The sequence below is a fragment of the Styela clava genome, chromosome 13 (genome assembly GCF_964204865.1).
Source record: "Styela clava chromosome 13, kaStyClav1.hap1.2, whole genome shotgun sequence".
Taxonomy (NCBI): Eukaryota; Metazoa; Chordata; class Ascidiacea; order Stolidobranchia; family Styelidae; genus Styela; species Styela clava.
In genome coordinates this window covers 6,870,361-6,898,165 of record NC_135262.1, presented here as the reverse complement: position 1 = coordinate 6,898,165, position 27,805 = coordinate 6,870,361, and the positions used below count along the sequence as shown (strand labels likewise).

Genomic DNA, 27,805 nt, shown 5'->3' with positions numbered 1-27,805 from the left:
ACCCTGCATGAGCAAATTGAAAGCAGCGCCCCCGAAACAGGTTTTCATGACAAAGATTGATTTAGAATTCTCAGGGGAGAAGGAAAACGAACGAGACGAATGGTATTATATTTAAGCACGTTGCAACACGTTATTTTGGCCCGCTCAATAAATTCCGAAAGAAATTGGGACCTAGTCATAAGCGAACCGAGGGGGCATTGGGCATGATTCAAATAAGTAAACTAACAACCGCGAACTGAGTTTACTGGAGAGCGCTGATGCGGGAAAAATTATGGACTATCGTTTTGAAATTAGCTTTCTACAGTTTTTTTTTCTTATTTTACAATGCAAAGTGTGTTGAGAAAGTGAGTCATTGAATATTAGTCAGTGGAAACCAATTTACGGATTTAAAGAAATAAATATATTGCCGAAAAACCCGACAACAATTCGGAAATGGCCAATTGTATTAGCATAACAAATCGTTTTGAAAACAATGAAGAGAATTTGGAATGTCATCTATGATTAGTACGACTTATGTATATTAGCAAACGCTTTAAACGTGGGGTTAACATGAAATACGCTCTCTCGTCCGGTTACTAGTCCAGGTTGCGTATTGGATTATTTAACCAGGTATTTATTTCAGATACATGGACTTGGATGTGGAGGAAGCACTAACCGACCAGCGGTTACGTGAACCACCCTACGGCGGCGAAGTGTCTAGCAATCCTCTGACACATAATTATCCTCCACGGGATTAAAACCTCTGAATCAACGGAGGGGAATCAGAGATGCGGTGGTGAGCCTATTTCAACGCTCAGCACGATGTGCAACTCCGCTGAGCCAAGTGCATGTCGGGTATAGGCAGTGGTGAGCTGTAGCCGGAACGGAGTTCCGTTTGTTGGACATTTTACTGCACTTGCGTTGTTGAAATGTTGTTGAAATAAAAAGGGGGGGACAAAATTTTGATGACGTCATAGCGAAAATAAAGTAATAGCCTTCTGGAGAAAAATTTTATCTTTAACCACTGAAAATTTCAAAGCAATTGGTTCAGTATTTGAAGAGAAAAGCGATTTTTTAAAAATGGAGACGGAGACAAATAACAATAACAACAAAATTTTGAAACGATCGTTATGTCCATTTCGTGTCCAATAAGATTTGTATTGAATTGCTATGAATACTCTTATAATTTTACACAAACCTATTTCATATAATTTTTTCGCAGTTCAATGCAGTTCTGTAAATGTCCGCGTCGTGTTGTGAATATATTACATTTTTGCGAATTAGGTGCGTTCCGGTTGTTACAATTTTTCCAGCTCATCACTGGGTATCGTATAGGTATAGTGAACTCACTAGCAATAGCAATACGTTTCAATGCATGGGGTTGATAGTGAACCCATGCACGTTCAACTGAACGCGCTACAACAACAAGTCCAGCAATCCTCATCTAGCCGCAACAGAACTAGTACACCCATTTCACCAACTCCAAATAAGAAGAAACATAAACTGATATCGAACTTGCTGGTTAATCACGAGTATTTTGTTGCGCCTGACGGATTGTCTCGGTATTCATTCTCGCCATAATGTGGGATGGAACTCCAGGTTTCATGTATTAATTTTCCGGTTAGGATGCGCATCAGCATCATGCTAAGCGCTAAAAATACGCTTGCCACCATACCCCTGATTTCCATGCGGTGGGGGGGGGGGTAATTATGTGCGAGAGTGTTGCTGAACTTCTTGTTCACACAATCGCTGGTCGTTACGGCATCCTCTACCATTAAGTCTAATCGCATTCTCGAAATGGACTAAAAACCTGGCAACAGGCCGTGGATCACCAGTTGACTAGGCCGTCTTATGGGCGATCCTCCTCATGGGATTAATATGTAAATCCTATCGTGTTTAAGAGCTGCCCAAGAAATCCTCGCAACTACTGAACCTCAAAGAAAAGTCTTGTTTGCTACGACAGTTTTATTCAATTTATATTTGAGCAAACTATGATGAAAGATACAGACATAATAAATGACAAAAAACATATGCTAAAACTTATCAAGAACTCCATCAATCAGAGTTAATTCTTTTATCGCCATAACCATTGCCTAGTGAAAATATGGCAAGCTAGATGCAATTCATCTAAAAAAATAAAATTAAACTATTTGAACAAGTAACCGATTAATTTCAACACAGTAATATAAACTATATGAATTCAGACACATAGAAGGGAGGAATATTGTGTAATGCACATGAATAAACTTAAAAAAGTGCGAGTATAGAATAAATAAATTATGAAAATATGAGCGAATGATGATTAGAAAACGTATGCGCCATCATCAGCATCTCGTGGATCTTCATAAAATTTTACTAATCCCTCAAAATAAGTAAGACTATGACAAACTCCTAATGATTGTCCTGATGATAATTGTGTAACATTGTGTCCGAGTGACTTCAAATATCCAACGAGCCCTGATGAGACAGATTCTAATGAAAAATATATGAATATAGGTAAATCAAAATGATTAAATTATATAGATTAGAGCAGGGTTCTTCCAACTGCACGGTGTAGCTGAAAGGGATGCGTTAAAATCTCTTTCGACTTAACTTTTGCCAAAACAAAATATCAATCAAATTGAAAATATTTGGACCAGACACCGAAATAAAGTCAAAATTTGATCTTTTGTGCGAAAATATGCAAGAATATTGATCTCAATAAAAGTTTTATTATTTTTCATATTATTGAATTTCACTTCACTTTTATTTTAGTTCCGGGGATCGATCAACAAAAAAATTTGGTCGAGCCAAGTGAGTCGTGATGAAAAACGTTTGAAGAACACTGTATTAGAGTATAAAAAAACTACTTATTCACTACCACACAATTTCAGAGTGGCTCATGAATAAACAAGAGAACTATACTAAAATAAATCGTCATGAAAGTCAAATCGCTAACTAATGCAGCACATCAGTCATCAACCTACGTGATCTAAAAAAAACTGTTATTTGAACATTCAAATGCTTCTAGGCCAATTACCAACCAAGTCCTACCGCAGAAGCAATTCACATTGGCGCGGGTAAAACCACAGCACCGGGAATGTCGAAAATATGACGCACTAGTCTGAGATGTGGCAGCGCAATATGTGCAACAAGAGCAAATTTCAAAACAAGATCGATTCAATAGTTGCTGACAAAAGCATTTTTTAGGACAACAACACCCAAACTACAACAATTACGCAAAACAATTTATATGTGCACTCCCTTTCCAACTATCTAATATTTTTTCAAGAAATTTAAATGCAATCAATACCTTCAGCCATCACATTGAAAGGATATGATTCTTGATCGAGACGTCCGCTGGTTATACTGTTAGAAAGATCCATTCCAGATTGTTTACGTATAACTGTTTGTAGCAATGCTAGAAGAAAAATAAAATTTGATGGTCAATGCAAGATCACGCTCTCACTGAGAAATAAGGAAGATTTGGTTCCAAGCGAAGTTACTGGCAGCCAATAAGTGCCAAAAGCCACGGTGGATATAAAAAAAATAGCGTAGAATTTTATTTTAGTAAATACTGATTGGCACGATAATTAAATACGATGTAAATACAATCAGAAGAACAGCTATGTAATAGTGAATTCCACAAAACTGAAGTTCTTGGAAAAAAACTTTGGGCAGAAAATTTGATTTTAAACGTTTATGGAGGGACAAGTTATGAAAGTTCAAAAGAACACTCGATTATAATATCTCTAAAATATGCTAAGCTACCCAACATTAGGACAATGGAAAAAGTTTGCAGTTGAACTCTAATTGCAGAAGCCAGTCATATTTCAAATACATAAAAACTAATTCGGCATCCTCAAATTGACCAATTTTATGAATCTGAAATAATGTACCTGAAATTGCCGAATCTGCTTCATGTGCATCAAAACCAAGATAAAGACCACATTTTGTTTCAGCTGGTAAGCCTAGAACAGCAGACATTGATGACATCGGTCTCTTACTACCCGCAATCATGTTTGCCTGTCAATGCATGGATATATCGCCTTCAAATATTTGTATTTGATAAACGAAAATGCAAAAAAATAATATTTTCAATAAAAACACAAAACGCATGAAGTTTTCTGTATGTTCTTAACAGTCTATGAAAAGGTGACCTATGCCACTCTCAGATTCCAGAGTTGAAGTTGGAGTCAAAAACTTTTACAACTTGGAGACCCAGGGAGAGTCTGGAGTCGATTTTAAATTTTGCTAGATTCAACAGCCCTGAATAGAAGACAACATTATTATTGAATATCATTATTTTGACATGAATTCAACCAAATCCGTATTCTCAAGGTCATTTACCATTGAAAGATTTCTAGGTAATCCCAGGAATATATCAAAAGACCTGATCATAAAATATAACCGCCGTTATTGCACACAAGAATCAAGCATTTATCCATACTGACCTCAGAGTTCCGCAGACCAACCAATTCTTCCCCTTTCCCTGGCCAACAGAAGTCTAACATTGCATTATTAAGAATAAATCCTTCAGACATAATCTTGGAACCAAATGGAGTTCCAATACCCCTGAAAAGTAAATGTATAAGAGGTTATGGGTTAGACTAGAGTGCAAAAAGCTGAAAAACTAAATCACCAGATATTTTCATATGAAGTGTCCTCTCCTTTCACTTAGAACAAGGTTATATAGCACATATAATTTATTACACTTTGGGTGAGGTATTTATTTTTATTCTGTGATGCCAACATAATCAAGCCCCCAGTTTTAATCACTATCGCAGCAGTTCCCAAAGTATGTGCGTCATGGCGATTTGCTAAGCGCACACCAATGATTAACAGAATTGCGCTAAACATAAATAATATACGATTTTTATTAAGAATTTTTTTTTATGGAAGTGCATTGTGAGTTTTTCCTTGATAATTTGGTGCCGCATTGACAAAAACTTTGGGTCTCTCTGAAACGATTATTAACTAGTTCAAATGATTCAACTACAAAATATCAAGTGAATATGACTAAAAACTAATTTTGTAAATTCAAACTGAATTTTTCAACCCACAAAGTAATGATTACAATTCTGTCCCCTCGTAAAATAATACTAAATATAAAAATGCATCATTAGGCGTCAGTCCCATTGTTTACTCGTTCGAAACAAATGTTGTTAGACTTACTGTTACAATATAAAACTTACATTACAATGGTGACAATGTAGCCATCATAACCCACGACAGTGACATGTTGTTCTCCACCTTTATTTAACGATAAAGGTTGTGTGTCATTTAAATAATTGACAATCGGAAAAGTTTTATTGTCTACGATTTGTTCAACTACTGCAGGGTTACTGAAGCTGAAAAAGGAAAATGATGATGTTGTGGATATTGTTTTTTTGGCGCTGCAGAAGTGTGTGTGACAATATGGAGGTAACTAATTTTGTTCGCCTACTTTACATCAAGTTGTGTAAACGGACTGAAACCTATGGGCAGGGGGGGAATGGTCTAACCCTTACCTGGTACACATACTACGGGAGTACCTTTATATCAGCCAATTTTTATACATTGGAACACTTTTAAATGACATTTGACCTTCGTGTTTGTATATTTCAGCATTGCTATCTTGTTGATGTTTCTGGTGAATGATCGAAATTTTTCTTTGATCGAATGACCTTACCTTTCATTTACTTGTTCGGTTGTCTCCCAGGATGATTGATAACCAAACGAATATTTTACCGCTTCCAGCATACGATGATACTAAATAAAACAAAAACATAAACAAAACGATAAGCGCAATAGGCTTTGTGATCAAAAGATCGCCTTTGGGAAATTTTAATCGTCTTATATTCATTCTAATTATAAGTGAAATGACAATCCCTTTAATTTTTGTAGTCACCATGACAGCTTGTACAATGCCATCTTTAGAGACCAAAATTTATAAATCTAATTCATTTATGAAAAATGAATAGTGTCTCAAAAATGTTGTCTTCCACATCTCATCTCATTTTAGCGCATTTGTCCCACTGTTATGAGTTAGGATCGATTCTGTGGGGCAAATGGGTAAAGTTAAAGCATTATATGGATATGATGTGGGTTTGAAAATATATGATAATCTGGAAAAAGGTTAGAGCAGGGGTGGGTAAGGTTTTTGAACCAGGGGCATAGACTAACAGGCCATGCAGGTGTGATGTAATATTTTATGTACAATATTTACAGTGTTACAGAAGCAAAATTAGAAAACAATAAGCTTCGTGCCAAACTAAATTTAATCGCAACGTCAACAAATCCCTTGAGACGTTTTTTAGCTAAACATCAAAATTTGGTTTTAGTTTGGTTGTGGTAGCATCAGATGGGCCAGATTGAATTACTCAATGAGGAGTCAGATTTGGCCCGCGACCGTAGTTTGGCCATGTCAGGGTTAGAGTATTCATATGAAGTGAGATTCATACAATTGGGATTTATCAATACAAGTGTGACGCAAACGGGAATCAACATTTTAGGGAAATCCAAAATGTATAACATCAGAACTAGCATCATAAATAGTACATGTCTGGTCCTAGAGCAAATAAAACTTAATGAGAATTTTTTTTATAATTTATATTTGAGGGGAACAGTTGGTCTATAGACAATATGTTGTTTGACCAAGTAATTTGCAAACATTGTGTAAAGAATAAACAACAATATAACTCACCAATAAATAGTCACTGGAAAAGTTTTTATTAATAGGATAATGAGATAGATAATTTAATGCAGAAAGAATAACAGGACCGGATGATGGAGGACTGCTTGCTGAAACCGACATATCTGCAAAATTATTAATATTGAAAGGAATGTTCTTACTGCATAAAACATTTATATTTTTAAGCCTTTTCCTGGGTTGGATTAGAAACATGTAAATAGATTGAAAGGATTATGCAAAGCACTAGGATGAGTCATAAAATTGTCAATATCAACATGGTAATACTTTTGTATATTTAATTCAAACTATTAAATATATTTGAATCTCAATGCGTCAACTTTATTATCTTAGTAATTTTAACTTTTTTTTTAACATTTCCACACAAATAATGAATTGCATAACATATTAATATTTATTCTGAGGAAAGGAAAGTCGATAGGACAACTTAATCATATGAGAGTTAATGTCCCCTCAACCGGGTAACTAGTTCATGTTGGGTATAGTTATTAATCAGTTATTGGTATCAGATGCATGAACTTGATAGCGGAGGAAGTCGTAACCGACCTATGACATGGAGGAGCCCAGGATCTCAAACCTGCGAACGAACCCCGCACAGGGGAATTCAGAATCAGAAGTGTTCCAGAAACTTGTTTGATTGCCTAATTTAGAAAGAGCATAACTGCAACAAATAACCAAACCTCCATATTTAACTCGAAGAACATCTGTATTTGTGATAGCTTTGTAATTTTTCAAATCCTGTTTCTGCATCTTAGATCCTCCCTTATTTAATGTTGCAACAAGAGAATCAGCTATTTTTCCAGCATAAAATGAGTCTGGATTTTCTCCGATAATCTAGAAAAAATGAGACATAAGGCATATTAAATGAGAAATTTATAAAAAAATTTCCAAGGTTTTTCACGTTTTTTTGGTGATTTTTCAAGGTTTTTCACTGTTTTTGCCAGGTTTTTCTCGATTTTTCATGTTTTTGAAAGTTTTTTTGCGGTTTTTGGATTGCAAGGATTGTGAGATAGCTCTGATTTTGATAAGGAATTCAAATTTTTATACATGGGAAAATTTATTTTGAAAACTCTCAACATTCAGAAAATTGAATTAAATAAAACCAAGGTGGTTATGTTATGGATCCCTCCATCATCAAGTCAATGCATCTGAGACAAATAACTGGTTAACTATACCCATACCTGACATGGACTGGTCAAGAGGCCATGGTTCGCAAAATGCTTGAACCAACAGATCTTTCTTAACCCCGAAATACATGAAAAATAATCCTATCCTATCCTTATACCTGTAATGTCTTAGCAAGCTCTGGTTGTTTCAAAGTGTCGTTAGTTTTTAGTAACTTTGAACCAGTTCCGTTAGTCACCAGATTTTTCAAGTCTCCAGGAATAGAAGTGATATCCAATTTAGAAATAGCTTCTGAAACTTCTTCAGATATTAAAACACCACCGGCAGCTAGTTTTGATGCTTGTTGAAAAATATTTTCCCAAGGTGCTCTAAAAAAATGAAATGGTGATTTTTGAAATTTAATACACTTAGATACCTTATTAAATAAAATCTACTATACCAGAAATAAAAAAATATCAGTTTTATAACTTTAAAAGATTCTAAAAAAGTAAATATATATGCAAAAAAGCAAGTATATTCGACAATTTCATTGAATCATAGTCTGAATATTTGTTTGATTTAGTTATATTCTGTTTTGTTTGAAGAAGCAGAACTATGATCTGACAAAACCTAACCTATATAGGATAAGATTTACATATTTATCCTATGGTAGAGAAAAGTCGATAAAACTGCTTAATCATATGGTGAACCACGGTCTCTCATCTGCTTATCAGTCCATGTCGGGTATGGGATTAGTTAGCCAGTTATTTGTTTCAGATGCATGGACTTGATGATTGAGGAAGCTGTAACTGACCAGCGGATACATGAACCACCTATGAAATATATTTCCTATTTTCTGGAAAGAGACTACGTTATTTTTATTCATCACTTTAATGCTATCTAGTTGAAGCATCTCCGCGATGACCACCACATGCAAAAGTAAACAAGGTGAAAGAACCTGCAGTTCAATAACACAACAATATTCTACGGAAAACCTACTTTCCAAATTTTTCATGAGCCGCCTTCATCCCACGTATATATCCTGGTACAGCAACGGATTGTTCAGCTTTCACTTCATCTCTTGTTATGTTTGGTGTTTCTGTCTTCATCGGACTTATCTCACGAAAATCTATTTGAACAATATCATGTTTTGCATCATGCTGTTTTTCGATCAACATGAAACCACCCCTGTTCGAAATAGAGAAAGATATTATTAGACATAAAGAGACCATATGAATTGTTTGTTTTTTTCAAACAGTTGTTCTTTTTTGTACCTAATGGACTAATCAATATCTAAGATGGCTGAAGCCGATGGGAGACTATTATTCTAAATTTTTTTCGTTCAAAGTCCTATGAAATCAGATATATAAGCTTTTGATATACATACATATGACTTTTACAGGGCGTATGAGAACCATTTTATTTAACTTTTAAAATTTCCACTCATTTCGAATCAGAACTTCAGACTTCCGATGGAGTCAAAATTTCTGACAGAAACTCAAATTTAACATCTCAACATAAAATTGATTTTCTTCAGGAGTTCGAAACAAGAGTTCAAATTTTCCTCAAACAAGAATTAAAGGGCTGTAGTCGAAATTTTTGTCCCCACTGAGTTATTTTTGAAATGGCTCTAATTTGGAGTGAGTGATAAATTTACCCAGTTCCCCCATACTCACCCTCCTAATCCACCTTTGTGAATATTTTTAACGATAAGACAAAGTGAGGTTAAAATAGCGGCGTCAATTGACGATGCTGTTGGATAAGTAGAATCTGCAGATTCAGATAAAACTCTGATTCCAATTTTTGAACATTGATCATCATCGGACAAAACTCCAGCGTGTGGAATAACCTGAAAATTTTTCGAGAAATATGTAAAGTTGTTAAAATATATCAGCGCTTCCTAACCGAAGTAGAATCCGTACAAATGAAAGGGAGTTAGTCGTTTTCGGGGAGGGAACTTAAATTTGTGTTTGTGTGTAGTTTTCCTAATAATATTCAATACTGCTGTAATACCTACTTATATACACATATCATCAACTTTTCAGACTGTAAAAAAGCCAGAACCCAATATTACTAGCGAATCATCTTGGAATGATCAAACAACAAACGGAAACAGAGTTGTCATGCATAGCAAAGGGGAATTGAAAAAGATTTACATTAGGAAAATAGAGGTATATGCAGAGAAAGGTTGGGAACCACTGGAATATTAACGTTTTCCAAAATCATAGAAAAAGTATTTTTAAACATAATGTCACAGATGGGCATTGACCTCTTCGCCATTCCATGCCAAGTTAAAATAAAAGTATATAAATTGCACCATGTAGTTGAAAAAAATAAAAAAAATTCAACATGGAAATTGACAGTGAAATTTGAAATGGCTATTGCTATCAACTAACATGATAATCGACTCTAATCGACTCTAATAACTTTTCGCCAGAAAAATACAAAGACAGAGATGAAATCATACCTGTGGAGCTCCTACTAATATTTGAATTATCATTGCAATAGTAATTCCAACGCAAAAAATAATCATGCTGGCAATAATTATGGATAAACTTGATGCTTCTCTCCACCATCTGAAAATTAGATATACAATCAGGAGATTAAATTTCATTGTTGTCAAGGGGTTAAGTCGAACACAAGCAACGAGCGGCTCAAGGATCACAACCCAGCCTGCCAAGCCATTCAGTGCGGCCCTTGTCAATTTTTCCCCATCCAGCATAAAATTCTAATCTGACAGGTTCATATTTGAAAAGGCGATCACACGAATAAAAATAATGGTTCAAGGTTTTTGCTCTTGACGCTGCGTTAAATCTTTCGCCAATTTGCCCCGTGTGCATTTTTTACTGTAAAGCTAAGCAATAGCAGTATTCATTTTTGTGTGGCCCAGCTAGATCTCTGAATTAGGATCATTTCCGGATATTGGATTTATAAGAAATAGGTGATCAAATTGATAATCTGAAAAAAACCTTCACATCCGACTTCTGAACAATAATTAAAATATAAAAAAGTTAGGAAAAGGATTCATTAGACATCTTAATAAGCTAAAATTGAGCAAAACAAAATACCTTGGTTTGTTAAAGGGATCTGATCGTGTTTCTCGTAATGGCGAGTCTTCTTCGAGATAATTATTACCAGATGATCCACCTTGCTGCATTGTGTACAATCTATCGCTCGTCGATGTTCCGTTGTCTAAATCTGTAAATGTAACATAAATTTCAATACATAGAAAACATATCATGAATAACATACAGAATTAATATCTAAAAAATGTACACTTAAATAAATGTGAAGGTATACTTCGTAAATAAAATCGAAGATTCATAAGGGATCCACCATTCCTTTACTGCTAATACGAGTATAAAAAATGTCGTTTTCTATGGAAATATTCCATATAACAATTTGAGTACTGTTAACAATCGAATACATTTGAATTTTCAGATTCTTTCAGCGACCAGTGCAATGGTCATTAATAACACAATTTCTGACAGTTGACATTATTTTGCAAATTTGATTGCGCCAGATTTTTTACATTGGAATCAACTGTAAAAATTCACAGGGCCAACGGAGAAGAACAGTAATTCTTGGAAGCAATCTTTTACAAACAGCCTTCATTTTGAATTTCTCGGACATCCTAAATGTTCCCATTCGTTCTTCTGTATGGTGATACTTGGAATTAAAATGGCCTACATATTTGACATGGGCATGGCTATAGTTTAAATTGGATTTGATATTTACTTATCATTTATTTATATTTACTGACATAATAAATTAATATTCTCAATAAAGAGAATAGAGACGAGTAATCGGCCAACCATTTTCGTATGGCAATAACGTGATACTTAATTAAAATGGTATACATGTTTGACATGGGTAACGATATAGTTTAATAAATTAAATTTTATATTTACATATCATCTATATTTACAGTATACTGACATAAATAAATTAACACTTCCAATAAAGAGATAAACACGAGTGATTGTCCAACTGGTTGTGTATGAACATCCCAAGCATGTGAATTAGAAAGTGTAAGTAAACAAAATACAGATGGTATTAAGTGATACTGTCCTTGCAAAAAAAGGGTTATAGTTAATAATTAAACGAAGTCATAGCATAGAGTATGTTCGTATGTAAAGATTTAATATAAATGCCAAGTTTTGAATAGCACACATGGTTAAATCAAAGCGAAGTAGCAAGATTTTTTTAGCTCAAGTTTTTCAGCTTTGAGTAGTACACTGAACAATACATAAAGGTATAAAGGGATTGTAATTATTATGTATAGATATGTGGCTTTGTAGTATTAAGTTGTTAGATTTTGTTTGATCGAATTCTGGATATTTGCTACTAATGTCTAGGTGATGTACAAATATAGGTACTCTCGTAGTATATGTAAAAGGTTAGGGGTTAGGCCATAATTTTTTTCCAATTTTCCTTATTTTGATTCTATTATGGCTTCCGGGACTGTCTGTGTTAGCCAAGTGAATATATCCCCTGCACATAGGTTTCAGTCCCTCTATACAACTTGATGTAAAGGAGGCGAAAATAATTAGTTACCTCCATAATGACACATACACTTCCGGAGCACCCAAATATAAGACTATGAGCATCTCATTTGTTAATGTTATATTGTGTTCGTACACATCAAAAACGAATATGTTATATATTCTACAATTAGTTTGGAGCAACAATTGCATCTTACAATACAAATTACCTCCATTGCCCAATCTATGTAGCATAGAATCGAATGGATATTGCATGCAACTAATTTTACAAATTACTGACGCTTTCAGGGACCAAAAAAATTTAGAGATTAGAAATTTATAGAGTATCATAGAATATACTTAGGAAAGTATAATATATGCAGGCAGGGGCACTGCCTGGACTTCTGAAGGAGGGTTTCAAATCAGAAATTCCCTTCTGGAACAGTCGCCGCAATTACAACGCCTGTCGAAATGGGCGGGCAACTTTTTTTTAGCAGAAAACAATTTCTCTGTTGCCTAAATTATTCAGTTCATGGCCGATATGAGCATTTAAAATAAATTGGTACATTCATTTAATTGTGTTCAACGCAACCCACCTTTGCGTCGACTACAATAAAATGTGAAAAAGAATATTTCTGATTCTTAAATTTTTTGGTTGCAAGACATAATTAAAGCCACTTCCTCATACTAATAAATATGAGCTAAAACATGCACAAATTGAATTACAATTTGATCTACTGTTTACCACCATGATAAATTTCACCAAGCATTTTGCAAATATCGCATTACCGGCTTGTCCTCGTTTCTTGCGGAGTAGTCTGTAGAGCAGGAATATTAGAAAGAAATAACTTTGAAGACAATTTTTTTGACAAGATGATATTCGTTAAGACATCATGGCGCATTATATAAAGTACTTACTTAGTCCTAGTATGAAATGAAAAATAATAATTACAATATTTTTTATTTTTGTTTGATATGTTTATTTAAAAGTTTAGAAATAACTTTTAATTAACAGAAAATTAAATTTCCTATATACAGTCTCATAAAACTGTAATTTCAATTTTTTTCGAGACGATTAAAACATAAAAATCGATCGAATCTATGGAGTAACTATTAAAAGTTTGTACAAGTGGGGTCGCAAGCACCCGCAAAAATTCTTTTTATTCGCTATCTTCCATTTCTATTGTTTTACCAAAATAAACTTCAAATTGGCAAAATTCTCTATCGCTATCCCATAGTTAACAACTATAATAAAACTCGGACGTACATTATTAAAAATTAGGAGACGATCAATTAAATTTTTATTTATTTATAGTTGAAAGTGAGTGAAATCGAAAAATAAATTATTAACAGTGTAGTCCTTTTTATTACTTCTGCGCTGTATAGCTGACATAAAACATAACGACATCCTTATGTAGGGATTATATTTAATTTGTATGCTCATGTGGAAGAGAATTGCACTGGCTAGTTCAGCATGTTAAGTTAAAGTTGAAATGAATTATATTGTTGCGCCTGTGTAGAAGTATTGACATCTTGATGTAGAAAAATATTTCATACGTTCTAAATTGGGGGCACATTCATGTGGAAAATTACATGAATCACTATATCTTCATGCTGATCATGTCTGAAACACCTTAAATATAATGATCATTGTTTCATCTGTTTTCGTTATCAGTTGAGATATTGTACATTTTAATCTGCTTGTCTGAAGGCTCAAATCTCTAATTTTTTAAAGCAAATAGAATGGGTTTCAAATTTATTTGAATATTCGATTATTTGATTCGTTTTGGACATTCCTGCGCTACTCAATACTGATGTTAAGCATATTTCACAAAAAACTTCAGATATTTCTAATAAAATAGAATTTCTCAACTTTATAACATTGACAGAAAATGTATCAATCTATTACTGTTTTCTTTTCTACAGATACTTTTTTCACTGTGAAACTATCTAATGTAAAATAGCAACAATGCTCAAAATAAGACCAGCTGGCTTAGTCTTATACTCTGCAATTATTGTAATAGTTTGCATGTTCATCATATACCTGAACATGTATCGTTCGACTGTTCATGTTTTTCCAAATATCGATCCAACTATCAATAATAAAATAAAAAGTGGAGGAGTCACAGAAAGAGGTAGGAATGATTAATTATATAGTATAGTTAGTATTGCCGGAGTGTAGTCACTAACGATATAATATGTATATGCCATAGATGGGCAGATGCTACGTTTGTGTATCATGATTGAATGCCATGTTTTGCGGCATTCTGCTGCTGGCAAAAGGCGTGGTTGAAAGTTTACCCTATTTGTGTAAACAGAGCATTATTTGTTAATGAGGAGTCTCCCAAAAAATGTTCGAGCTAGCTTGAATATAGACGTAGGTAACATTTCATTTTTAATGAAATTCAACATTTGGAACAACTGCTCTCGTGACCTTTTGGAATAGGATTCAATTTATATATTTATCCAGGAGAAAAGAAAGCCTATGAAACAGCTCAATCATATGGCGAACCTGGGTTACCAGTCCATGTCGGGTATGGGATTAGTTTGTCAGTTATTTGTTTCTGATGCATGGACTTGTCCCCAATTGGGATGACACTAATTAATGTCTGCATACCTGTCATAAACATCAATTATATGATAATATTTTTTTCAATTACAGATCAAAGGTGTCCCAACACTATAAAAAATTCAAAATCAGATTGGTTTAAAGAGAGTTACGATGAAAAAATAATGCCTTTTTGGGGAGTTGACAACTTGGGTATAAACCAAGGTCAGTAAATTTAAATATCTAATATTTTACTTCAATAAATTTTCATCGGGTGGTATCAATTCACACAACTAAATCATGTTTAGATTGTGACATGGCTTGGGAAATGTTTAAATATCTTTATAGTTCTTTCAATACATAAGTGTAAAACAAGATAATCTCATATTCCAAACACATTTGTTTCAGCGCTAATGAAGGACCTACTGGTAATAGACTGTGGTTTATAACTTTACTGCTAACAAGTGTCCGTACAAGCAACTACATAAGATGCTACACGCCTATAAAGTTTGGAAACATTTAAAAATATTTGTGATAAGGCATTCTGCTTTATGACATGCTAACCATTATTTCACTTTCTCCACGTTTTCATTGATGCGCATTTGAAATCACGAAAAATTCAGACACTGCATGTCTGCATTATTCATTGAGATGATGGTACAAATTGCCTTTTTAAATCAAGAATATTAAAGTGGAATTCTGTCAATGTTATGACAAAACAACTGCTCTTGCCTCAATATTATCATATTAGAAAGATCAAAATATTCAGACACAGACTGCAATTTTTATTAAAAATTGGAAATGATTCCCATTTTGACCCCAGGGACAGAAAAATTAGTAAGATGGTTAATGGTAAAGCAAAAGTCTTAGTCTCCTCTTGTCTTGATTCCATTCAAGGAGACTTGCAGTAGAGTCGAATCTATGAGTTTGCTTGTCATAAATTGCTCCAAAAATCAATAAATTGTGCAATGAAAAGCAACCTCATCCATCACATTATCGTCGTTTGTGTTGTAAGTGGAACATTATCCTTTCTCGTTAGTTAGGCACAGAAATTGATACGACATAAAATGGGAGTCCGTCAAAATCAAGATTCAGAAATAGGGGGCTGCGCTCAAAAAGTTTGGGAAACCCTGGTGTAGGGAGCCATAGCCTATCACCCTCCAGAAGTTACAGTGATGTTCCCAACCACCCTATTCAGTTATTCACCCCCAATTGGATTTAGGCCTGCGGACCAACGAATAATAACAAGTAACAAACTGATAAACAAACTTTTTAGATGTGTTTCAATGGTGGCTCTCCATACAAGGATCAACTCGAACTAATTTGGAGCCAGTTTTAAAAGGTTTATTCAAAGAAGGAATTGAAAAACATCGGAAACGAAACGGAACTCGGAATAATGAATGTGTTAGTTGTGCAGTTGTCGGAAACTCTGGAAATCTTAAAAATTCTGGATATGGAGAGGTCCGTTACTAATCATCATACTAAAATTGTCACCATCATGAATTTTCTATATTATTAAGATAATGACTATTCAAAAAGTTTAAAAGATGGGTCTTCCCCATTTTAGTACTATTATGAGTTCGTGCGATAGCCAAGTAAAGTCGTCTGCGATAGCCATGTAAATATCCCCTGCCCATAGGTTCCAGTCCCTTTACACAACTTGATGTAAAACAGGCGAACAAAATTAGTCACCTCCATATTGGTAAACATACTTCTGAAGCGTCAAAAATTCAGCGTTTTCAGAAATCCAGTGCAAAAGAAATATTGAAAAAAAAAATACGTCTTGCTATATAGTCAAACCATGCTAAATTTGACAATAATTGGAATTTTTGATTTTATAACTTGACTAACAACAGGTACTTTCTTTTCGACAGGCCATAGATAAACATGACATAGTGATTCGATTCAACCAAGGACCTACTACCAGTTTTGAAAAAGATGTTGGATCAAAAACAACACATCGACTTATGTATCCAGAAAGTATGAAGGCAATCAAAAAAGGTTCGAATTACAATTAATATTGTAAAAAATATACCAATTACTAAATGCATTCAACAGTTACTTTTTAGTCACATTGAAATAAACTGTCTTCTAATATTTATTAAGAAGTGTGCTTTCATGTAAGGTCTCTTCCACTAGAAATGAAAGATAACCATAAATTTGCCTTGCAACATCAATATCATGATAGACATATGACTTAAACAATTCAAGGCAACATTGTCAAGAAAACGACCAGATCAATGGTCCTCAAACAAGGGGGCAGTAGACAATTTTTGAAGGGGCATGATTAAAATTGAAATATATGTTAGATTTGATCTTTTCCCCCTTATTCTAGATATTAACATTTCAAAATTTTTCATTTATTTCATTATTTACATTCCATCTACGTATTTTCAAAGCGTTTTTTGAATAAAACATACTTTTGCCTTACCTTTTAGCTAGTTATCCTTTGAGGTGGGGCGCGAAACATGACAAATTCTAAAAAGGGGGCGCGGCTTAAAAAGTTTGAGAACCACTGGACTAGATAAAAGCTGGTATCTGATTGCCACATGGTAGCTCACAGCTTGCCAGTGAGGATATTTTTTTAAATGAGTGATTACATATCACAGATAAAGAATGTAACAATGCTCTAATCTCAAACCCAATGTTTGATTACCGTGTACTTTGGCAATCATTACAACATTACAAAATCGTTCGGTTGATATCAATACAGTCAATATTGATCCTTGGTGTAAAGTCTATCTACAGATAGCGTATCTTATACGTTATGTGCAAAAGCTAAATCCAACCCTGCTTGAAACACCGTTACATTTTCTGCTACCAGGATAATTTAAGGCTGACTATTTTGTAGAAAAATTATCGTTTGTTGCCTAATATTGCAATAATTGTCAACTTTTCTACATATTTCATTGGCTGCAAACTCATTTTACATATTCTGACGTAACTAATTGACGAAATTGTGAACAGTTCTGCATATGTTGTTAACTACAAATCTATTTACCATATTCTGACATTAACTCAGTCATTTAACACATATCAGAATTCCTTACCAGCACACTATCATAGAAATATGTAACATTACTACTCATAAGGCTATCATTTTTTTATGGTATACTCTCATAATAGCATTTCCCAATTGGAGCAGGCATAAGAAGCGTGTTTTACAAGATACGGAACATCTTATTAGTTATTAAAGTTATCATAGCGTATTTCCTATTCAAGTTTCAATAGGATTTCCTGTATACAACTTCAAAATGATTCTTAACCATTAACTTCCTGTGAAACCTCCATTACTGCATCTGCAGAATTTCTCGTCGCATATTTACTCAATAAATAAGGCAGCGTTACAGGATATGAGATCATTAATGCATAAATATCTAACCTTCGAACTTATCGAAAAAATCTGTAACCAGTCAGAGTAAAGAAATTCCACCAGCGTTAGACTCACTTTGTGTTGTAATATCACTATCAGCACAATTTTTCATAAATCCTGAATTTAGAAACTTATATTATACATATAATTGGATCAATAATTTAGCGTGAAAGACGCAAGACGCTTTTTCTTAGTTGAATACAACATACAAACTATCTTAAGCATTGTCTGACATTGTTTAAATGACTATCGACTTGATGTTGTTAATGATAACATTTCAATTTCTATAACCCCAACCTATCATGAGTGCAATGTTGCGGCAAAACAATGCGAACATTAAGTGAAGTTTTTATGAACATGAATAACCATATTTATTTTGCACTTAACAGATACCAGTTTTACTTTAATCCCCTTCAAACCTCTCGACGTCGAATGGCTCCTCAGTGCAATAACAAATGGAACTATCAAAAAGACATATAGGCCCGTAACACCGCGTATTTATGTGAATGTTCCAAAAATAAATATTATTCATCCAGAATTCATAAGGTGAGTAGCTTTTTTTTTACTAACATTTTATGCATTCACTTTGAAAGCTCTATACCAAGGGTGCACAACACAGGGCATGATTTTGTGCCCAATGTGGCACGCCATTAGCTTGAACGTGGCACGTAAACGGACTTGGTTAACATTTAGATTAGTGATGTGCATCGATATTTTTCTTTTATTAATTAAGCCCAACATTTCAAATTCTGTAAATCAAAAATGCCTTTAAAACTGTATCTCTCCAGGACATTAAAATTTTCAATAAATACTTTTTCGTTAATATCTGTTTCATTGCATTTGTTGTTACGTGTTTTATGGAAGTTCGTTCGAGTTGTGCACCCCTGATTTACACAACGATGTTATTCTTTTGCTTTCGAACTTTCGAGCAGATCCAAACTTTTCTGTTCTGCATTGTCTACCCAATTTTAATATTTAGCTTTGATTCATCAAAGAAATTTTTAAAAAGCAGAGTTGGCTTCAAAATGGAACATCATTTTTATTTTATTTTAGAAAAAAAAAAATTACGACAGACTTTGAATATATATTTCTAAATTGCCTCATATTAGTTTTCAATCAGTTATATAGGCTATTGTATATTTCCTACCAAAAACACTCATAAACATACACACAGTCAACTTGGATAGCAAGAATTTCAAGATCCAAAATGCAAATTACATTGTTCAGAAAACTGTGTCTACCTAACACTAACTTGCTGTTATGGTAAATATACCTTGATCAGCATTGAAATTATGTATCCTCTACAACATACCTTACCTGATACAAACGCATCATAATTTAGTTCGATATTGATATACTGTAGCTGAGAACCTTAGAAGAATTTGAATGATAAGACTGAGAATACATGCACCATATGCACGAAGATATTACATCATTGCACTAACAGGAAATTACAGACATGTGCATAATACAAGACAAACAGATCATTATAACGTTTATTTCCTGCTCAAAGCGCGAGAATCGACTGAAATTAAAGATTTGGAAACGACTTTTTTCCTCGAGAACTATTTATCTTGCCTAGGTTGCCCTTAAATTAATGGCTCAATCACAGACTAAATTAAAGCCAATTTCTAAGTCATAGGTAGTCATAATTTAAACAGGACAGTTTATATCTAGGAATCAAAATTTTACGTATTTTTCATATTTTCTCATTATTTGTAACTCAAATTTTATGTTTTACCTGTATAATGATTTGCATATACCAATAGTATAGTATATTAAATGTTTCGGTCTCAAAAAAAAATTTAAATTTTATGTTGCAGCATAATAAGACATATCATTTAAACAGTATATGAATTTGTATAAAAGCCTTTTGGAATAAGTTCAAATTAAAAACTAAATTATTTCAAAATAATTACTTCTAGAAGAAAACACCAATAAATTCTTAAATTTAATAAAAATCTCCTTTTTTGTACAAAAGGAATAACTATTTCTGTAATATATACTGATATTTAGACTATATTCTTTACATTACTCTGTATGGCTTATTATATATCCTAGCCAGCCTACTGTTCCATTTCTACAGGACATAATCCAATAATAAATACATCTACAATGTAGAACATCAGCCCTCTCAACGCATTTTCTATGTTTCAATGCATCCTATGAATATTTTATAAACAACGTCACAACATAGCTTTACATAATATATGTATATGCGCATATAAATAGCCCATTAGTTTTAGAAATTGAAGTTGCAAAAGCAGGAAACCATCTAGCTTTGCATTGAATAGCATCAGTGAAATTCTACCTACCGGTAAATCTTTTCCATGAGTAATAGTATGCCCTGAGGCGAATCTTTCATCCTTGTGTATAGATGTGGCAATTACTTGATATGAAGTTTTCACGAGCATTATGGAAGAGTGCAAGACAAAGGGTTGTTTTTATTCATGTCAGGTTGAATGGAAATAAAAATTTAGAGAAATAAGTATGAGGGGGCATTATTTATGTTTATCTATTCACATACATGAGTTTTCAACTTTTCAAAGAATAACTTTTGTAGAATATTGTGACAACAATATATGCTCAAATTCTGAACACAATGTAGTACTTTTATGGCACATATTTACAATTATTAATATAAAACAATCATGGTGTGGCGTTACTAACCAAAACGCTAATTTTTACGCTGTGATACTAATGAGCAAGGCCTCATACCAAACATAAAATAAACAACAAAATTTACCAAAAAATAAAATCAGTTAAACTTTCAAATTTTTGTTGAAAAAAAAGTGACCCAAGAAAATTTACAGGCGACCCAGTTTCGGGGCGCAACACATAGATTGGAAAACACTGCCTTGAATGATGAAGATGATAAGAACATAAAAAATTTTTTTTTTTACAGATTTTCATTCTTCAAATATTCCTGTTTTTTAGGTAATAAAATTATTAAGACTTTGAATATGTGATTTTGCAGAGGGCTTTATTTTACAGAAAAGGTCTTAAACTAGGAAATAACGACTATGCAAATGGAATGTTAATATTTCGATTCATTTTTTTTTCTATTTTTACAGTGTCAGAAGTTGAAAGTCATCCATGTAAATTCACAAATTAGGATATGTACTAGCTAGTAAGAAAACCAAGATTATTGTAAAATTTCCAGATACGTGCATGTTAATTGGATAAATCGTCAAGGGAGATATCCATCAACAGGAGCGATAGGAGTAGCACTCTCATTACAAATATGTGATTCTGTCGATGTATATGGATTTGGTATGGATGATAATAGAGGTTGGCATCATTACTGGGAAAACTTGCCACCTGGTAGCGCACAAGCTTTCAGGTATGATAATGTATTGTCTTTCCTATACAGACTCACATGTATCACTCTTTTTCTCTTTACATCGGCTTGGATTTAGTTGTATTTATATTTTTATCATACTAACACTATCCACATTATTTAGTCATCCCAGACTGCATATATTGTTGTATGGCAGTACAGCCATGTTGAGTAAAAATCCAATATTTGACAATAATCGGGACTGGAAAATCTAGAGTTCAGCATTTAAATTCCCGAAAGTTGGAAGGCCAGAGTTAATTTTGAATTCCTCAGAGTCAGGAGTAGGAATTCCAGATATTTACTTGGGATAATCAAGGCCAAAATTACTGATAGAAACTCGAAAAGCACAAATTTTTTAAATGTTTGATTTTACGGACCATAAGGCAAATTCCAAATCCGTTTTTTTCTCCGAAATTGGCTGCGCTATTGTGTATGGATCAGTAAGTGCTTTATGAGCATAAGCACAAATTTTTTAAATGTTTGATTTTACGGACCATAAGGCAAATTCCAAATCCGTTTTTTTCTCCGAAATTGGCTGCGCTATTGTGTATGGATCAGTAAGTGCTTTATGCTTTATTGCCTACGCTCGAAACCGATCCTCTTGTTTTATAAACAAAGCACCCTTTTACTTTTTCTTTAATAAAAGACAATAATCATAAAACTAGATAGCGATTGGAGACCGCCGACTTATCAATCTCGCGGTTTCGATTCTTTCCCTCTGACTCAATAGCGACACCGGGTGTGCCATCGCTAATTATATGACATAATTCATCCAAAATCAATAGGCTTCTGGCTCGAGATATGATGAATGCACATGTAAAAGTCGGAGCAGATTCAACCTTGAGATCGATAAGTGATGAGCTTTTTTGTTTTATAATGAGCCTTGTACGGTAACCAAAACTCCAATACCGCTGCTTCTTATAGCCCAATGCTCCTTATTTATATATGGACAAAACCCTAATCTAAGCAATTAATTAATGGTGCGCCTTATAACCTGGTGTGCCTTATGGTTCGTAGAATACGGTAGACTTAACAGGCAATTAGAGTTGGCCAAATTCTTGTAGCTGAAATTTAGTTTCCTCAGAGATCGGATCTCAAGTCAAAGTTTTCACAGACTTTACAGCCTTATCACTAAGATGTTTATTTACTATCAACAGAAAAACTGGAGTTCATGATGCAGATGTAGAAAGAGCATGGCTTGAAAGATTAAAAACAGAAGGTGTTATTTCAATAAATATTGGGAAATAATTTGCTTGCGGACACCTGAAAGAATTGTACTATTAATATTAAATATGCAAGATTTGTTGGGCATTTCTAAGTGCGATGAGTCTATTAGGTCATGATATGCTATATCTAAAGTTGCCGCTATTCAAATTATTTCCTGTCTGTTATTACAATTTTTAATAATACTGAGATCTTGCACTGACTGCAATAAATTGTCTATATATTTTTATTCATGTGTGAATAGAAAAACCAACCTTGACAATGACAAATAGCTGACAGAACAAATTGGTATAAGGAAATGTGAGTTTGCATTTAAAATATCTGTGCATATTCTGCCAACTATGGTATTCACGGTGCTCCCGAAGTATGCGAACCAAGATGGCGGACATCTGAACGTAACATGGGTAACAGGTTAGGGTTAGGCGATAATTTTTTTCCAATTTTCCTTATTTTAGTCCTATTATCAGTTCGAAGACTAGCCAAGAGCCTCCCGTAGTATTTACACCTAAAATTATGGCCTAACCCTAACCTAGTACACATATTACATTCCGATGTCCGCCATCTTGGTTCGCATACTTCCGGATCCCCGTATTCACAATACACTGAATGCAGGGCCTTTTTTTAATTGTAGACAAATAGGAAAATTAGTAATGAAAAGGCCTGAAAATAGCCTAAAATTAGCCTAAATCGTATTCTAAAAAACACAGCTGCAATACAAATACAGTGGGTACATGGCCATCACTATGCAAGCATGAAAACCACTAATAACTTTTGCTTCACTGTTGTCTGTGCACAAACACTGACCCTTTTATTTGGGCTTACAAAATAGTTGCGACAAATTTATCAGAAAAGAATTTCAAATATACTTTTTTTTTATATTTTTTATTGAAATGATAATTACCTACATGATTAAACATACTTAATACAAAAAATTTTAGTTTCAGCATATAAAATTTTTTTAAAATAACTCATTGACAAAACTAATATTGGTGTTTTATTAAGTTACCCAGTCAATCTAAGATGAAATATTAGATTTTACTAAGTATAAATTTAAAACAAAGCCAGATAACCCAAATAACGGTAAATTTTGTAAGTAGCATAGCACCAGTTGCCTCTCTGATTTTAACTTACCGGTATATTCGTCTAATCACGAACATAAAAAAATATAGTACCCACATTCATACAGTTAAAATTTAATTAACGACTTAATAATAAAAAATGAAAGTGAATCATCTAATAATGAATCACATCCTGATATTGATAAGACTCATTTCACCACTTTGAAATGCATATTATATGCTGCAACAATAATATATTAAAACAATGTTTCTTTTTGACTAGAAATAAATTTTATCAACTACAAAAACATTCTTGATCTACCAGGTTTTTAAATTCTGCTCATAAATTGTATTTTTTTACAAAAGAAAATCATAACAAATAATAAAAACGATGGTTTTTTCTTATTAATATGCAAATAGTCATTAGAGATTTAATTGTTAGCACTAAGGATACATAAGGGTAATTAAATGGATCTCAAGTAGTTTCGTAACACAATAACTTCTTGTGGGGGCGGCGTAACAATTTTTGCATATGTCATTCGTTCCTAACCCCACCCCCACATCACCCGCAAATTACATCACTATGACGTAACATATGCAAAAATAATTGTGACAAGCCCACTAGAAGTACATATGGTACTAAACTACACTAGACCCAAATTATTTTCCATACAATGAATGTTTTTATTTATTCCATGTGCGGTAATTCAATTAATTTAATCAAGTTACTCAATTCATGACAAGCTCAAAAAGCAATCGAAAACGCCTCTCTACAAATATTACCAGAAAAATGTTATCTGCATAATCCATCACAACTCATATTTAGAACTTATGATAAAACTGACAATTGTCAGTTTCCAGTCTAATAGAGTATTAGGCTACACATAATTAGTTCTTCAAATATCATAACTTGTGTTAAGAAATATCATCACAAGGATTTTTAACTATGAGTTGACAATGCAAATGGAATGTTGTTTTGATTGAATTTGAATTGCGTCAGAATTTGAATTTTTGTAGGCCCATGAGATATCAAATACCCAAAATAACAAATTTACAAATATAAGCATTCTAAATTATTCCTCAAACAAATAATTAACTATAGATGATTTCAAATGTACAGTATTCAAAATTATTTATTTTTGAAAACCTCTGTATTAGTATAATAAAAAAAATTTAGAATATACAAAATTAAAAAAAAATTTCCTCAAATATTTCAAAAGATTTCTAACTTCCAAAACTTAACACAATAAAAGCTTATTAAACTAAAGCACAAGTTGATGTTTATGACAAAAATAGAGCTATATAGTTCATATTAACAATACTACAAACCTGATGTATCTGTAGAGGAATTTGCTACAACAAACTCATTCATCTGTACAGTCTCGGGAGCAGTGTCATCTGGTCCCCTGAAGACAACTTCAAATGGAGCTGCATTATTTCTTCCACCAAGATCCATGTCGACTTTTAGCAAAGGCGAATACTGAAATGTTCGATTTGATTGTGCCATTGTAATATATATTCCAACTCACAATTACACCGCACAGAGGCACAGCATTTACAATGCCTTGAATTGATTTTTTCAAATAAATTACAGTAAGTCTAGTCTCAAGAGTGCGTCAAATTCCAATGGATCAATATTCTCAATTCTTAGCCTTGTGAACTAAATGTAATGTGCAGTGACTATACAGACTTATCAATCATGCGATCTATTTTTGAACGATGATCTAACTACCGGACTACTGATGTAAGAAGTCATGCATATAGTAATTGCATAACTCAGAATTACCACTATCGGACTAAAGTATTGCTAAGAATAACATGCACCACCATCATGACTCTCTAATTTGGATAATACAATGATTACACTTGGTCAGGCATGGAAAACGTGTATGGTAACTGACCATAAAATGTATGCGGCATGTGTTAACAGAAATAGACTTAAAAACACAGTGAAAAGTTGAATGAAATTGTTTATTAAAATACTTGTCTGATAGTAGAGCTGCAATATCCAAAATATCTGGCATATGTTGTTTAGGTTAGCAACAAAATTTCCATCTTCATCTACAGAAGTACAGTCAATACCATCTTCTGTCTTCTTGCAGTCTATTCGGATAAACTTCCAAACTTCAGCTCAAATTAAAAATCTATAAAATTCAGTATATCATTTCAGCATTTTACAGTTTTACGAAATATAGTCTACATAATTATAGCGTTAATGCTAATGGTATAACATACACCAATCAATCATTACTGCATTATAAACTGTTCAAACCGCAGTGAAATTTCAAAATATGGAATTCGAAGCACTTTTCAACCGTTCTGTAATTAGCAAACATTGATTTAATTAGATACCGTAGGTTAGTCCATGTCAATGTCATCATTGTTTGATTAGTCTACTAGGTACCAATAAGTTTGTAACTCTGTAATTGGCACGGTACCGTACTGGTAACCTTAGGGTAACTAAGAATACAGGAATATCTGAATATTAACGTAAAACGTGTGTTTGTTTTCTGGTCTAACAAAAGCAATAAATTCTCTCTCTCATTCAAATTTGATACGATTTTTGTCGAATAGATGGACTACAAAAAAATTAGAAAATGATTCATAGAAGAGAACTCATTTATCACGAGCTATATTGCATGGGGAAAATAAAAAAGTAGAGGGTAGACTATACATGCAAAATATAAACAACAAAAAGTGAAGTACCATTCATGGCCGCACAAAAGTTGCAGAAACGAGTCAGACGAGTCCACCGACTCCTCTGAAGCTAAATTGGGCAACTAGTTGTTCCAACGCGACATCTACCGGTTAGCGACCTCAGGCGCAGCGGTGTGGCGTCATATAAATTTGGATCGTCAAATAAAATCGGCTCGGCGATGTGGCGCATCATGCTAAGCGTTAGGAATACGCTCGCCACCGCACCTCTGATTACTGTGCGTGGGTTCGCAGGTTCGAATCAAATGCGGGGATGGTTAGGTGCGAGAGGATTGAACCATTTCTGCATTTTGTATTCAATGGTTTTGCAGTTCGCTTATTAACCAAATTGAGGAGTACTGAAGTAAGTTAGTATATCATAAATAGGTATGTAAATCTCATCCTATCGTACTGAAATGAATGAATGTTTATGAATGTTTCCCCGAGCACCGTCTTCCTTGTTCACTTCCGTAACATTGACCAATTAGCAAGATGCAATAATTGACGTAAAAAAAGACGTTTCAGCATCCACTCAGACACTTTTGTAACACAGGCACTTAGACAGATTTTTAGGTACCGTATGGTTGTAAACATTATCTTAATTTCGCGTGTTATTTGTTAGTTTTTAGTTGTGTTTCGAAAATATTAGCATGAATCCAATAAATCCGTAAGCATTTCGTCTCTTTTAAAAGTTTTAGTTTAAATGCAGTAATTATTATTAAATATTAGTATGGAAATAGCTGTGATGGACTAGGGTAAACTTCTTCATCGGTACTTTTGAATAACAGGTTGTTGGATAGTTTGAAACATATACGCCGGTTTATAATGTGACGAACCTTGTTTTATCTGTTAAATGATGCCATGTGATATTGTTTCCATATTTGGTATTTTGGTATTGACGACCCTGAGGGCGCTGTGACACTGTCGATCTGTCCTTTGATATCCTGTTAGCGCGTGCTGTGGTGTGATGTGATTGGTACAGTGTGGTTGGTTTTCGGTTGGATTCTGGTCATGAGTGTCCGGTGGGTTATCAGGGATGTTTGTTTGTGGTTTTGTGATATTATTGTTTCAGTACAGTGCCATTGCAGTTATTTTAGTGTTGTATTTTTGGTTGTTGTCAGGGAATTAGCTATTATCAGTACTGTTCAAAATGTTTTTATTGTGCATATTCTATTTTCTTGCATTGTGCTGCCTGGTACTTGTCGCTTTATTGTATGCTTTCCGTTTCATTCGAGTGTTTGGTTGTATTAATCGTTGCTTGGATTGATAATTAATAAATAGAACAAAATAGCATAAATTGAAGTGAATATTGACAGGAAACTTGATGTCAG

The 27,805-nt window shown here is 33.7% G+C and overlaps 2 protein-coding genes across 4 annotated transcripts; one reads left to right on the top strand and one right to left on the bottom strand.

Moving 5' to 3' along the window:
- Positions 1-1,926: 1,926 nt before the first annotated feature.
- On the bottom strand, positions 1,927-26,632 carry LOC120333260 (glutathione hydrolase 7-like). Of its 3 annotated transcripts, XM_039400643.2 has the most exons (16): positions 26,487-26,632; positions 25,764-25,924; positions 25,110-25,260; positions 10,822-10,951; positions 10,221-10,329; positions 9,430-9,602; positions 8,753-8,941; positions 7,935-8,142; positions 7,330-7,483; positions 6,644-6,756; positions 5,630-5,709; positions 5,154-5,309; positions 4,413-4,533; positions 3,858-3,984; positions 3,272-3,379; positions 1,927-2,451 (listed from the first exon to the last, which is right to left on the bottom strand). In XM_039400643.2, the coding sequence occupies exons 3-16, from the start codon at positions 25,234-25,236 to the stop codon at positions 2,282-2,284; spliced, it is 1,965 nt and encodes a 654-aa protein (XP_039256577.2). In that variant the 5' UTR covers positions 25,237-25,260; positions 25,764-25,924; positions 26,487-26,632; the 3' UTR covers positions 1,927-2,281. The 3 variants fall into 3 exon arrangements, with proteins under 3 accessions (XP_039256577.2, XP_077975254.1, XP_039256580.2); XM_078119128.1 differs by lacking the exon at positions 25,110-25,260; XM_039400646.2 differs by lacking the exons at positions 25,110-25,260; positions 25,764-25,924; positions 26,487-26,632 and adding an exon at positions 13,027-13,181.
- LOC120333270 (CMP-N-acetylneuraminate-beta-galactosamide-alpha-2,3-sialyltransferase 1-like) lies at positions 13,661-22,951 on the top strand. The gene is made up of 7 exons (XM_039400664.2): positions 13,661-14,372; positions 14,900-15,010; positions 16,062-16,246; positions 16,660-16,786; positions 18,548-18,704; positions 21,322-21,501; positions 22,656-22,951. The coding sequence occupies exons 1-7, from the start codon at positions 14,207-14,209 to the stop codon at positions 22,744-22,746; spliced, it is 1,017 nt and encodes a 338-aa protein (XP_039256598.2). The 5' UTR covers positions 13,661-14,206; the 3' UTR covers positions 22,747-22,951.
- Positions 26,633-27,805: the final 1,173 nt, after the last annotated feature.

Coding starts and splice junctions, on each gene's coding strand:
- LOC120333270 (XM_039400664.2), top strand. CDS start 14,207: ATGCTCAAAATAAGACCAGCTGGCTTAGTCTTATACTCTGCAATTATT. Junction 15,011..16,061: donor CAACTTGGGTATAAACCAAG/GTCAGTAAATTT, acceptor CAAACTTTTTAG/ATGTGTTTCAATGGTGGCTC. Junction 16,787..18,547: donor TATGAAGGCAATCAAAAAAG/GTTCGAATTACA, acceptor TGCACTTAACAG/ATACCAGTTTTACTTTAATC.
- LOC120333260 (XM_039400643.2), bottom strand. CDS start 25,236: ATGGATCTTGGTGGAAGAAATAATGCAGCTCCATTTGAAGTTGTCTTC. Junction 10,952..25,109: donor TTCCTCTACAGATACATCAG/GTTTGTAGTATT, acceptor TTACATTTACAG/ATTTAGACAACGGAACATCG. Junction 8,143..8,752: donor GCTCATGAAAAATTTGGAAA/GTAGGTTTTCCG, acceptor TCATTTTTTTAG/AGCACCTTGGGAAAATATTT.